This window comes from Canis lupus, chromosome 11, assembly GCF_011100685.1.
Source record: "Canis lupus familiaris isolate Mischka breed German Shepherd chromosome 11, alternate assembly UU_Cfam_GSD_1.0, whole genome shotgun sequence".
NCBI classification, from domain to species: Eukaryota; Metazoa; Chordata; class Mammalia; order Carnivora; family Canidae; genus Canis; species Canis lupus.
The window spans coordinates 1,073,702-1,086,815 of record NC_049232.1 but is presented as its reverse complement, the minus strand read 5'-3'; the positions used below and the strand labels follow the sequence as shown (position 1 = coordinate 1,086,815).

The 13,114-nt window shown below is 42.4% G+C and overlaps 1 protein-coding gene across 1 annotated transcript; it reads right to left on the bottom strand.

The window, feature by feature from the left end:
* Positions 1 to 1,655: 1,655 nt before the first annotated feature.
* IFGGC1 (interferon-inducible GTPase 1-like) lies at positions 1,656 to 12,806 on the bottom strand. Its single transcript, NM_001313803.1, is given in 2 exon segments — positions 1,656 to 3,616; positions 12,582 to 12,806. A coding segment is annotated over 1 exon segment (1,260 nt). The 5' UTR covers positions 3,597 to 3,616; positions 12,582 to 12,806; the 3' UTR covers positions 1,656 to 2,336.
* Between the last annotated feature and the right edge of the window lie 308 nt (positions 12,807 to 13,114).

Here is a 13,114-nt window from a genome sequence, read left to right as displayed (position 1 = left end):
CATTAATCAGGCAGCATTTTAATGGGGTTGTTTTGACACTTGGCGTTATTACTGTGTCATTTTGACAAGATACAACTATAGCCTCATGGAAATTTCAAGCTGTAAATTCCACATCTCCAATTTTTAATAGTAGCAAAGAGGGGAAGGAGAAGGGAAATGGAGTACCAAGGCTGAGCATTAGGTTAAACACAAGAATTCAAAGGGCCACGGTAGCACAGGGAAGGGAAAATGATTAAAATTAAAGACTATCTGACAAACAACCCAAAGAAACCATTGTTTAAGGGCAATGGGCTATGTATCCAAGATGCTCACACATCAGCCTACAATGACCTTTTCCAATCCAGTTCTTGTGTTGAACCTGAGGATCTGCCTCTCTCTGCTCGATCCCTCCACCCAATAAATTTGCTACCACCAAAATCTAGAGCTATAGAGCCTTGAAGCAAAACGGGAAGCTAAATAGTTGTACCTTGGACTACCTTCCCATAAGTGCAAGGAGGGCCCAATGTTGGGTAAGGATGTGATAACACTGTTCTCTGCAATTTGATGCTTTTCACTTTGTGGCTTGGTTCCACAAAGTGAATTGCATCGAGTTACTGTCAAATGAGAAACTGCGGGTTATTTCATCTGTTGTCTAACCCGGCCCTGCCATTTAACCCGGCCCTCAGAGAGCAAATTGCTGCTAAAAACATTATCATCATCTTTGTTTTCTTCACCATTTTTCTCTACAGGAACCCACTCTCCATAAACACTATCTGCTTCTTTTTTTCAATGTTGAGATCCAGATGACACAGGAAATTCTTCTGTTAATGTTACCTGGCTTTTTGGTGGAGTTGGCTTTGCTGCAGCAATATTCAGATCGAAAAAAATGGGTTTGGGTTCACTGAGTTTAAAGGGATGATGATGAAAAGGAGGTTCTTCTTCCTCTTCAACCGAAACATGAGGCTTATTCACTATTACATCATCATCTTCTTTACTCTGTGCGATCTGTTTGCATTCCTCAGTTAGTTCTTCTATAGTAGCTCCTCCTGATTTTTTAGCAACTTTCTTTTCTATTGTGGGTGGAGGTGTAGGCTTTAGGTTTGGCGGTAAAGGAACACCAGCCTTAGCACACATGGCAGCTGCATTAGCTTTGGCTATTTCAAGTAATTGAGCCTTATTCAAATCTGTCAGACGTTTAGGTGATCTGCCTCTTTCAGAAGACCTGGATCGTTTACGACGGATGGGAGATCTGCTGAACCTTCTTCTCAAGGGTGTTCGTGATCTCCTTAATCTTACTGGTGAGATACTAAAGCTTCGTCTCCTTACCACAGACCTTGATCTTCTCCGGCGGCTCGGGGAAATACTAAAGCTCCTCCTCCCCACAGATCTAGATCTTCTTCGGCGACTGGGAGTGTGACTCCGACTCCGACGACTTGGGGTGCGACTGCGAGCTCTAAGTGTTTTCCGGTTATCCCTAGAACTTGATCTTTTTCTTTTTCTTTCCCTGGACTTCGACCTGTGCTTTGGAGATCTTTTACGCTTCTCTTTTGATACAGAGCGCCTTCCTCTGGATTTTGACCTTGATCTGCTGCTCCTCCTCCTGCGTCTTGAACGGGACCTTGAACATGTTTGAGAACGATGAGACTTGAACTTAGATGAGATCCTTGCCCTAGAACGAGATCCAGGCTCATTCTTAATTCATCTTCATTCTCTCATATCTCATGTCCCTCATTGTATCTTGTTCACAAGTCTCTCATCTCATCTAATGTTTGGAAAGTATTAGAAATATAAACCCTAACTTTGTTCCCTTCTCTCTGTTCCCCTATAGTATCTAAAAATATGACATCCTAGAACATTTCCCTAATGCTCTTTCAACTTCCTCTTCTATGCTGTAGTGCCCCATTACATACTAAATTACTCACTTGCACATGTGCCCATAGTCATGAATTGACCTTACTCTGGTGAAGAGGGTATTGATCTGATGATTGGGGAAACTCATTCATGAAAAGCCAATGGACAACAGTTATCTTGGTTGTTACCAACATTTATTATCTGAATAAATGAATCAAATGTAAACTGCTTCATAATACATGGAGATTAATAAAAACTATGGGGTGTATATATGTCATGATTTTGGCAAAATAGCCCAGGGAATGAAGAAAGAAGCCATAGTTAAATCCTCTTTGCATAGTAGTGGAATATCAATATGGAACAATGCTTTTTTTCCAGTGGAGAGATATTCTTGCCACTTTAGGGAAGATCTGGCCTTGGTGGTAAGTGGAAAAGGATCCCATCCCCACTTACAGAACACAAGATCTTAGGCCTATTTATTATTGAGTTAGGCATTCATCTCTCTGTCATCTTCTGTGACTTAAGATCTCTAAAGTCTTATGCAAAAGAATTTTAGCATCATCTGCCACTGTATTGATGAATTTCAAATGTAGAAAGTAGATTTTAAAGAACTGGAAGATAGTGGATGGCAGGCCTCCATTTACTGAGCAATAGCATTCAACACACTTCATGGCTTTTTCTGCTATGCTGTCATCCTTCACAAGTAACCAGAAATCCAAGGACTTGGTGAAACTCTTGATCTCCTCCACAGACATGTCCAGCTTCTCTGCAATCCCTTTGACCGACTTCTCATCCAAACCAAAATGGCTCTGGTAAAGGTTCAAGCACTTTTCCTGCTGGGGAAAATCAAAGCCATTAAAGCAGGCCATGAAGGGGATGAAGCTCAAAGCTGATGATTTCAGGGCATCCAGCCAGATCTTTTCCTTGAAGAAAGCTCTCTTCATTTCAATGGAAGTGTAAGATAAATTGGGCAACAGGAGTGCAAAGATGTGGCGCTTATGAACAGGGAGCTCCTTCAGCAGGGTTTCCTCCAGTCTTGGGAAATCAAAGTCGTCCAGGTCAAAGTTGGAGACCAAGAAGATGCATGGCTCAGGCACTCCAATGTTGCTAAGATTAGCCAGGCAGTTGTCTCGTATCTGCTGAAGCACTCTCTCCCTTTTGAAAGACATGGGTTTGCTTTTCTCTTCATTATATAAATCATTGTCCACCTTGGTTCTAACAAAGTAGAATTTCTTGCCTATCTCCTTGATATTTTGGGCCAGCAAAGCATCATTGAGACTAAACCGGGAGGAAGAAATAATGATGAAGAAGTCATATGTAGCAAATTCCACCATTTCTAGATATTCATGTGGATGGAAATTGGGGGTTCCAGTTCCAGGCAGGTCCCAGAAGGTCACTTTGGGATATTTTGGATGTTGATAGGGCGTTTTCTTCATGGTAGTCTCCACGACTCCAACACTTGCAGAACCCTCCTCTTCATAACTAAGTCCTCGCAGGGCATTGATGAAACTGGACTTCCCAGTGCCAGATTCCCCAATCACAGCCACATCCAGAGGAGCATTCTCTGCTGCCACAAGTGATTCCTCAATTATGTCAGCCACATCTTTTAGCTTGGCCTCCTTAAGGGCTGCTTGAATTCTATCAAGGTTTTCTGAAGCGATGATACCCCCTGCCTTATTGACTAATGTGGTATAGTGAGGGATAAAGTTGATGGCCAGTTGCTGAAAATTCTTTCCTACCAGGAAATCACACATGAATTTATCCATAGTGGTTAACAGTGGAACATCTGTAGAAAAAGGAAAGTGAATTAGGAAGACAAATGGAGCAGCAGAACAGACACATAGTGTCAGCTGAGGAAACACACTGGTCTCAACAGCCCATTCCCATTCTCTCACACTTACTCGTGTTTCTCTGATTTATTTTTCCTGATGAATTTTGTTTTCATGCTATAGAAGAAACTCCTTGTCTACTCTGATTATTCCTATGTCACAAGAATGAAGACTTATTTAATAGAGAATAACAGTACTCAAAGATATTCACATCTTGAACCTCAGAGCCTGTGAATATGTTACCTTGCATAGCAAAAGGGCACTTTGCTGGTATGATGAAGTTCAGGATCTTCAGATGCCAAGGTTTTCTTGGATTACCCAAATGGGCTCAGTATGGTAACAAGGGACCGTATAAGAAGGAGGCAAGGCCAACAGAAGAAAAGGAGATGGTTAATGGAAGCAGATGTTGGAGTAAAGATCCAGAAAGATGTAATAAGAACCACAAACTAAGGAATTGAGGCAGCTTTCAAACGCTAGAGAAGACAAAGGAATGGAATTTCTCCTGGAGCTTATGGAAAGAACCAGTCTTGCTGACACCTTGATTTGATTTATTTTATTTTTACTTTCATATTTTTATTTTAATTAGAGTTAGTTAACATATAGTGTAATATTAATTTCAGGAGTAGAATTTAGTGACTCGTCATTACATATAACACCTAGTGCTCATCACAACAAGTGCCCTGCTTAAAACCCATCACCCACTGACTCTTTGATTATAGCTCTTTTAAGATTCATTTGAGCAACTCCTCTCTGGAACTATAAGCCAATAAATATGGGTTGTTGTCTGAAGCTGCTAAATTTGTACTGATTTATTACACAGTAATGAGAAACTATTGCAGACAGTCTTACTTTCCTAAAATTTCAATATAGAGCCCAGCACATCTCCCTTCTGCAGGAAGAATCAGTCAGGGCAGCATATTAGAGAGGACAATAGAATTGCAGACATAGCTTATATCCTATAGGCAAATAGGGGCATGACTTGTTTTTTGGAAGAGTACAATGGGCAGAGAAAAGCCCATCAGATTACGTTTTCTAGAAGTGGACTAGCGAAGCACATAGTCCTTGTGGTAATAATTGCCCCCTAGCAATTTAATGTCCATTTATGTCACCTCATGGAAAAATTTGGGTGGGATTTAGATCATGTGACAGGAAGTGGCAGAGGAAGTAGATAAGAGTTCTTATTTTCCCTATTCAAACCTGCACAGTCTTGAAATATAAGTATCTGATTAAATCATGGCAGTTCAAGGAAATCATTACTACATCACTGTTGGGGCCTCCTATCATTCATTATGAGTGAGGAAACTATGATTTAAAAAATATTTATACACATAAGTTTATCTCAGGGACTACCAGCACGATTTTACCAGTAAGGGCATGCTCAATGCTCATCCCCATCTTGCAAGTCGTGCAAGGAAAATTTTCAAAAGAGAGAGAATCATGACTCCCAAAGAAATATGAAATATATGTATGTTAAAGATTTTATTTATCAGCTTACTAATGAAGGAACCGGGCAGATGATATTACTGATTAAATGGAGAATCCCAAAAAGAGAAAATAATCATTCAAGAATATTGAATGCATATTGAAATGGGGCAAAAGTGCTGTATTCTAAGGTGAGAGTGGGAAGTCAATTGAACTTCCATAGACAGTGGCAGCTCCATAGTGTAATGGTTAGCTCTCTGGAATCTGAACCTCCACAGACAGATTTATATATATATGACGACTATGGACTGAATGTTTGTGTCCTCCACTAAATTCCTAGATGACATGTAAGCTCAAACTCTGGTATTAAATAGGTGGATTTGTGGATGGTGCCTTAGTCATGAGGGCAGAGTGACTGTGAATGGATTAGATTAAGACTGTAGAAACCTAGCTTGCTCATTCTGCCATGTGAGGTGACGGGGGTGGTCCACCTTGGAAGTGAGCTCTCACCAAATACTGAAACAAAGATGCCTTGATCTGGCTCTTCCTATCCTCCAGAAGTATGAGAAATACATCTCTATTCACAAGCCACTCAGTCTGTGAGTAACCACAGTATGTTGTTATAGCCTGAACAGGTGGAAAGAAATTCCCAACAAAATAATTATTTTGCATTGCTCCAATTATTAAAACTCATGATATTTAGAAATAGCTCTACAATATGAATGGCTAGATTGCATTTAAACATGACATAGTTTCCAATTGGAGATGCTCAGTAAACATTCTGCTTATTCCAAATTTTCTAACAAATTTCTTATTTAAAAAAAAAAGAAAGAAAAAGAGGCATCTTCAGACTATGGTTCTCTCTTTTCTGAAGAGGATTGCATGAGCAGTTGGATGAAATCTTAGCCCTCAACCAGTCAGAACTACATGTCAACTCTCTAAGCACAAAGCCAGTATTTCATTATTGCAAGTATACAGTTTTCTCACTCACCAGCCCTGAAGAGAAAAGATATTTCTGATGTCAGAGATCATGTATGTTTCTACTAAAACAACAGAAAATGCTGAGCCTGGTGTAGTGTCCCTGGAGCCAGTGGCACAGGAACAATCCAGGGGCCTATACTCCCTGGGAAATGGAGGCACTGGGTGCTCCTGAAGTTATTGCCCTATGCATGGGACTAGAGAGCCTTTGTCCTGCTTGGGTAAAGTGTGAAAACAACAGGAAGGATGACAGCCTCTGACTTGAACCCCTCCCTCAGGAAGACTTGGCTGACAGTTTTGGGCTCACATCTACATGAAAGTGAAACCATCATCTCTCCACAGAACAAAAAATTTCAAGAAAAGAGATATAGAAGTGTTTGGGCATCAGGGGGCTCAAGGAATGAGGGGAGGGCAATACCAGGGGCCATGAGACTCTGATGACTCCTATGAGATCATTTAGCCAAGACTCTCCATGGGAGCCCTGGAGACAGGGAGGAAGGCTGAGAACAAGATTCCAAAGCTTCCAGTGAATGAGAAAAGCATCTCTATCAGGAAGAAGAAGGACTGTGACATTTCTTTTGCTGTTTCATTTTAGGAAGTCTGTTGCTGGCTGCCACATTGTTACCCTTGGGCATGGATGACTCTGGCAAGTCATGGGATCATGTCTTATGAACAACTTAAACTATGAGGAAGAGCTCTGGGGGAATTTGGTAAGCAACAGGGAGGGAGATGCAGAAAGGGAGGAGAGAACCTGCCCTCTAAGATTTATACAGAAGATCAAGAGGAAAATACCAGAGATTCTACAGAAGAACATAGTAAGATCTGCTGTATCAGATAAGATTTATTTCCATGCTGGCAATAAAGGATAGTTGGATATACAGTTGGATGTTGGCATAAGCATAGACCATCTGACCCACAGAAAGGGACACAGAGCCCTGTATAGGATTCAGACTTGTGTGGAGAGGCGCAAGGGATGTCAGGGAGTATAGAAGGTGCCATCTACTAAATGGAGCTGACTAACTGGTTCTCCATATGGACAGAGGTTACTGAATCTCTGCTTACATCACTTACAATAATTAACTACAGATAGATTTAAGACCTAAGTCTCAAATGGAATCTATAGAAGAAAATACAGCTGTTCTTAGAAAAAGATTCCTTGGAGCCGCTGAGTGGCTTACTGGTTGAGCATCTGCCTTTGGCTCAGGTTGTGATCCTGGGGTCCAGGATTGAGTCCTGCATCAGGCTCCCTGTGGGGAGCCTGCTTCTCTCTCTGCCTATGTCTCTGCCTCTTTCTGTGTGTCTCTCAAGAATAAATAAATAAATAAATAAATAAATAAATAAATAAATAAATAAATAAGATTTTCTTTAAAAATGAAAGAAAAAGATTCCTTAAATGAGATGATACCCATATAATGATACCAAGATGACAGCGATATAACACAGATTGACCAATGTGATACCTTTGACTACATTAAAGTGAAGAGCTGAAATTCAAGGCAAAGATGCAAGTTCACACATGGATTTGACAACTAACTGTGGTTGCAGAGGAGCACATACACACACAGACATGCACACACAATTACAGCTCTCAGTAGTGAGGTAGGAAATAACCACTGAGACTCAGATACCCCTGGTAGCGATGGAGACTTTGTAGTGGGTGACAGAAAGCTCCCACTCGGGGGGGCCCCCAGAGCTGGGCTGCTCCCCAGCAGTCTGTGAGAGAATCACTCTGGGTATCGGTATTGTGCCCTGTTTGGTTGGCTCTGGTCTGCAGTGTCTGAGGACCGGGTGGCCTGGAGCCTGATATCCCAGTATGCCCACCTCAGGGTCCAGAGTTAGACCTGCTGCTTCTAATTTAATGTTAGGAAATCAGGAAATATGATAACAAGGACATCATTACATTCTTTCTCTTTAAAGGAAAGGAAAAGCAATTCCTTTTTAGGAATGAATGGCTTAGGAAATCCCTTCTCTCCTAGTCCTACTCAGATGAGTACAAGTCCAGTCAGTGTAACATACAACCTCCAGGCTCTTGTACAATGGAAAACTCCACTGCCCTGGTTCATCCTCTCCTCCAACTGAGTGAGACACCTGCAGCAGAGACAGGAAAAGAGTCTATTTCTCTCCTCTTTCTTCATCCCACTGTCCCATTACATGGAGGAGCATGGTGTAGGGCAACTACAAGAATAGGAAAGGATGTAGGACGTTTGCAATCCAGCTGATGGCTTGGTGTGGTGAATGTCCTTCAGGAAGGGGATCTATGGAAGGTCCATGCTGATGTCTCCATTGGTATCTCAGGGCAGGCATAGTCCAGATTTTCTAGGCTTCTACCTCCTCTGTGCTATCAGGAACAGAAGGGCAGCCATGTGCAGCCTCATTGTTGGGCATGTCCCTTGAAACAGGCTCGCTAAAATAATCCTTGCCTTCCCTCTCCTCAACTTGTCAGTTGTCCTTTCCTGACCCAGGATGGCAATCCAGGATGGCAATGATATATTAACAATCTCTTAGCCACAGAGGATTTCATAACTTGTTATGGGCATTTGCAATCTTGGCAGAAACTTTGTAAAACAGATCTTCTTTTTCGCCCTGTCACAGTCACATAGTCCCCTCCCTGAGGCCCCTCTCCTGAACACAGACACCCTGGGGAGCTTTCACTGCTGTTTCCACATGAGAATGAGGACATCACAATCACTGAGAGTTTAAGCAGCTGTTAGAGTCACCAAGTCAGTAGGGAGCTGTGTTGAGTTCAGACCCTCACCTGGTTGGGGCAGGTGCATCAACTCCAGGGAGGGTCACAGCTGGTGTCAGGAAGAGAACTCTACCACAGATGTAACCTCTGCAGTCTGATCTCTGTGGGCAGAAGTGAGTTAGCCCTTGAACTGGGCACTTGGGCAACCCAAGGAGCAACTTTGTAGGCAGTGTCTGCACCTATCTGAGGGGCCAGCTTCAAGGGGGCTGAAAGTGGACTCCTCACTGGTCAGGGCACTGGCCTCCAAGTAAGATTATCAGGTGTGAGGCGGCTGGTCTCAGAGCATTCCCACCCTCCCCTGGGCCTCTGGGCTGAAGGTACTCAAATAGCCCTGCATAACTCACAGGCAAATACTGCAGCACCCCACTCACTAGAATGAAGAAATTGAAACTGGTTCAGGCCTATTTTGAGAACTGGAGTCTTCTCCAGAAATAGAAACTGAAAGTAGCCCTCTTTGTGGTCCTTCCTGCTGGGGCTGGGATCCTGCCACTGGCTATATTCAGAAATTGCACAGTTTTGAGCAGGAAGGGACTAAAGCAGAAAACACTGTAAGATTGCCTTCTCCTTCCCAGTTCCTCTTCTCCCTCCTGTCTAGGCTCTTCCTAGGCCAACCCCACGCAGCACAACCCCCTTCCTTCCTTCTGGAACAATCTGGGCCTAGAATCAGTTTGGGGGCATCTCAGAGGGAGTGAACTCTGCCTGAGGGCTGGACTCTTCCCCTCATACAACATAGTCACTAGTAGACTAATGTCTATTGGTATATACTTGTTGTCTCATGCTAGCATGATCAACTACAGCAAAATGTGTGTTTTACCATCAAGTCTACCATCAACAGGTTAAAGAGGTCTTCCCAGATCCCAATTCAAAGAATCCTGTTGGTCATAGTCTAGATCCTGGTGACTGGGTATTCTGGAATTATCATTTTGAACTCCACTGAAAGGTATCTTACTAAGTGCTCACAACCACTGACATTCCTAGAAAACTAGAAGGTGTTGCGTCTTGGATACACATTTCACAAATAAAGAAGGCCTTACCTGATATCTGTCCGCCACAGATGCTAGAGACCTCTAAACCAAACTGCTGAGGAAGGTAAGTAGCTGACATCTAGGTATACTGCTTTCATCCAAGATAACAGATCAAGTCTTCATACTTTAAATGTGAAACTCTTTCTTCTTCTTTTCCTTTTCTTTACTCTGGCATAGTCTTAGAAATATTATGCCCTCAGCTGTATGTCTAAGCCAGTTGCTCAGAAAGGGGGATAAACTCCAGAAGTTAAAACAGTCTTCTATTTTAGGCTAAGAGAAAATATAATTGTGTCCCTAACTTTTGTCAAATAAAATAAGACATCTCATTGGTCAGGTCTCTTAGATTTATATCACTGAGTTAAAAAAAAGACCAACCAGGGCACATTCATGATTCAGGATTTGCTTTTATTGTCAAGGCTGTTTCCCTGGTTATAAGTAAATTTGCATAACAGTTTGTCAGGAACTTTTCCTTAACTCCTAAATATATTGCAGAATCCATTGCTAAGAGCATAGCTACGCAACAAAGATCCTTAGACTCTCTGGCCAAAGATTTTCTTGACAGTCAACAACCTCTGATTATCTTTTAGCTGAGCAAGAGCTGTCTATACTGTGATCAAACCACCTGGTGCATCTGGATTAACACTTCTGAGGAAGTTGAAGTTTTATTTATTTATTTTAGAGAGACAGTGTGTGCATGAACATGAGTGAGCATGGGGAAAGGCAAAGGGAGAGAGAGAAAATATCTCAAGCAGACTCCCCACTGAGCATGAAGCCCAACATGAGGCTCAATCTCACACCCTGAGATCATGATCTGAACTGAAATCAAGAGTCTGATGCTTAACAGACTGAGCCACCCAGGTGCTTCTACATCTGGGGAAGTTGAAAGACAACCAGATAAGATCACTGAGCAGAGGACACCTGGGTGGCTCAGTGGTTGAGCCTCTGCCTTTGGCTCAGGTTGCAATCCCAGGGTCCTGGAATCAAGTCCCAGAAAAGGCTTCCCACAAATATGAGAAAAGGAGACAGAACATGAGAGACTCCTAACTCTGGGAAACGAACTAGGGGTGGTAGAAAGGGAGGTGGGCAGGGGGTGGGGGTGACTCGGTGACAGGCACTGAGGGGGGCACTTGATGGGATGAGCACTGGGTGTTATGCTATATGTTGGCAAATTGAACTCCAATAAAAAAAAAAGGCTTCCCACAGGGAACCTGCTGCTCCCTCTGCCCCTTTGTGTCCCTCATGAATATATTAATAAAATCTTTTAAAAATATCATTGAGCAAACCCTTGGCTTAAAAAGATTCTGTTAATAGGGTCTTACTTTGATTTAAGTAATTCTGATTGTTTGGAATTTGGCAACCATGCTTTTAAAGTGCACTCTAATCATTACAAAGAATCCTGTTTGTAAAATTATAATAATCTACCAGATACACTATATGCTCTCAAAGGTTTTATTTTTTTTTATTTTTTAAAGGTTTAATTTATTTATTCATGATAGACATAGAGAGAGAGAGAGAGAGAGAGAGAGAGAGACAGAGAGAGAGAGGCAGGGACACAGGCAGAGGGAGAAGCAGGCTCCATGCCAGGAGCCTGACACGGGACTCAATTCCGGGTCTCCAGGATAACGCCCTGGGCTGAAGGTGGCGCTAAACTGCTGAGCCACCCAGGGTTCCCCTCTCAAAGGTTTTAAATGCATGTTCACAGATGCTAGCAATCAAGGAAATAATCTCCCTGGGCCTGGAACATCAGAAAAAGAATATAGAGCATGGATGATTAAAAAATTGTGAAACTGAAATCTTTGTGAATATTTCAGAGATTAAGCAAAAACATCATGACATGTGAATACCATGCAAAGGATCATCAAAAGCTGTGAGAATACTGGACAGTAGCTAAAAGTAGCACCAGTGCCTTACATTTTGATCACATCTCTAGGTTAAGCAGAGAGTCTGATTAAAGTAGGGGAATTGTGAAAAAGAAGGGCTACTGAGCCACAGGGTCACAGGGAGCCACTTAAGGTAAGTCCTCAACTCAGTAAACCCAGACCTAATAACTAACCTAACTACAGTTTCATTTCCCTACACATGTATAATTTAACCAGCCAAAGTGGGAATTTCCTGATCAGTGATGGGAACAATAGACCCTTTCCCATCCCCTTACCAGAACAATGTTGACAAAACAATTATTAACTAATAATTTATTTCCTTTTCCCTTTCCATCTTCCTTTAAAAACATTTCCTTTCCTACAACTTCTCCCAATTTCCTAGATAAGATGCTGCCTAATTCATGAATCATTTAACAAGGTAAATGGCTCTTTAAAATGTAATCACTAAAATAAATAAATAAAATAAAATAAAATAAAATAAAATAAAATAAATAAAATGTAATCACTTGAATCTTTTTTTCTAACAGATCATATATGCATTGTTTCCACAAGGAAAAGTATTTAGGCATGAGATGTGGGTGTCTGACCCAGAAGGGCTTGGGGAAAAGCCCCTATACACCAACACCCCTGACATTCATACTATTCTTCTCAGTTCACAGGAATAAAGTTTGCTTTCCAATCCCTCTCTGAAAATGTCTCAAATAGTTAACTGCTCTAACCAACTTACAGCCACCCACCAGACATCCTGCCCCTCAGCTTCCAGGGTCCACAGCACCCAAAATGGAGCATCCAGTCTCTCCCACCCTTAGACCTACAGATCTATGATTCTATTTTTAGATCTGCACACAATCCAAAGTAGCCTCTTGCTTACCAGCTCCTGAAAGAAAAGAGACTTCTGGTGTCAGGGTTGAGCTCTGAATGTGTCCTCTGGCAGGGCAGGAAATGCAGAGCCTGGATGAAGTGCTCCCTGCAGCCCAGGGCAGAAACACTCCTCTGCACAGACTGGCCTCGCACTGGAACAGGTCCTGTGTGCTGGTGTGGTCACTCTGCAGAGATAAAAGAGCTGTCACTTGCAATGTCTAAACTGTGTGTGAGGAGCTGGCGGGATTTAAATAATCTCTGGCCTCTGTTCCACCCTCACAGGAATTTGGCCAATAGTAAAGAGGCAGCCAGCACATTGTAGAGCCCTGCATTTCCAGGAACAGAAAGTGAAAGGAAAGTTCTGAGGGCTCCTTTTCTGAGAAACACAGGCATTGCCAGGAAGTGAAACTGAAAGGCACCATGGACAGTGATTTTGTGTGTTTTGGCAACATGAGTGAGAGGAAGGCACAGGATCCCAGGCAGGGGGCTTCTCAGCGACCCCCAAGAGGACACTCTAACCAGGCCCCAGGCTCCAGGCCAGGC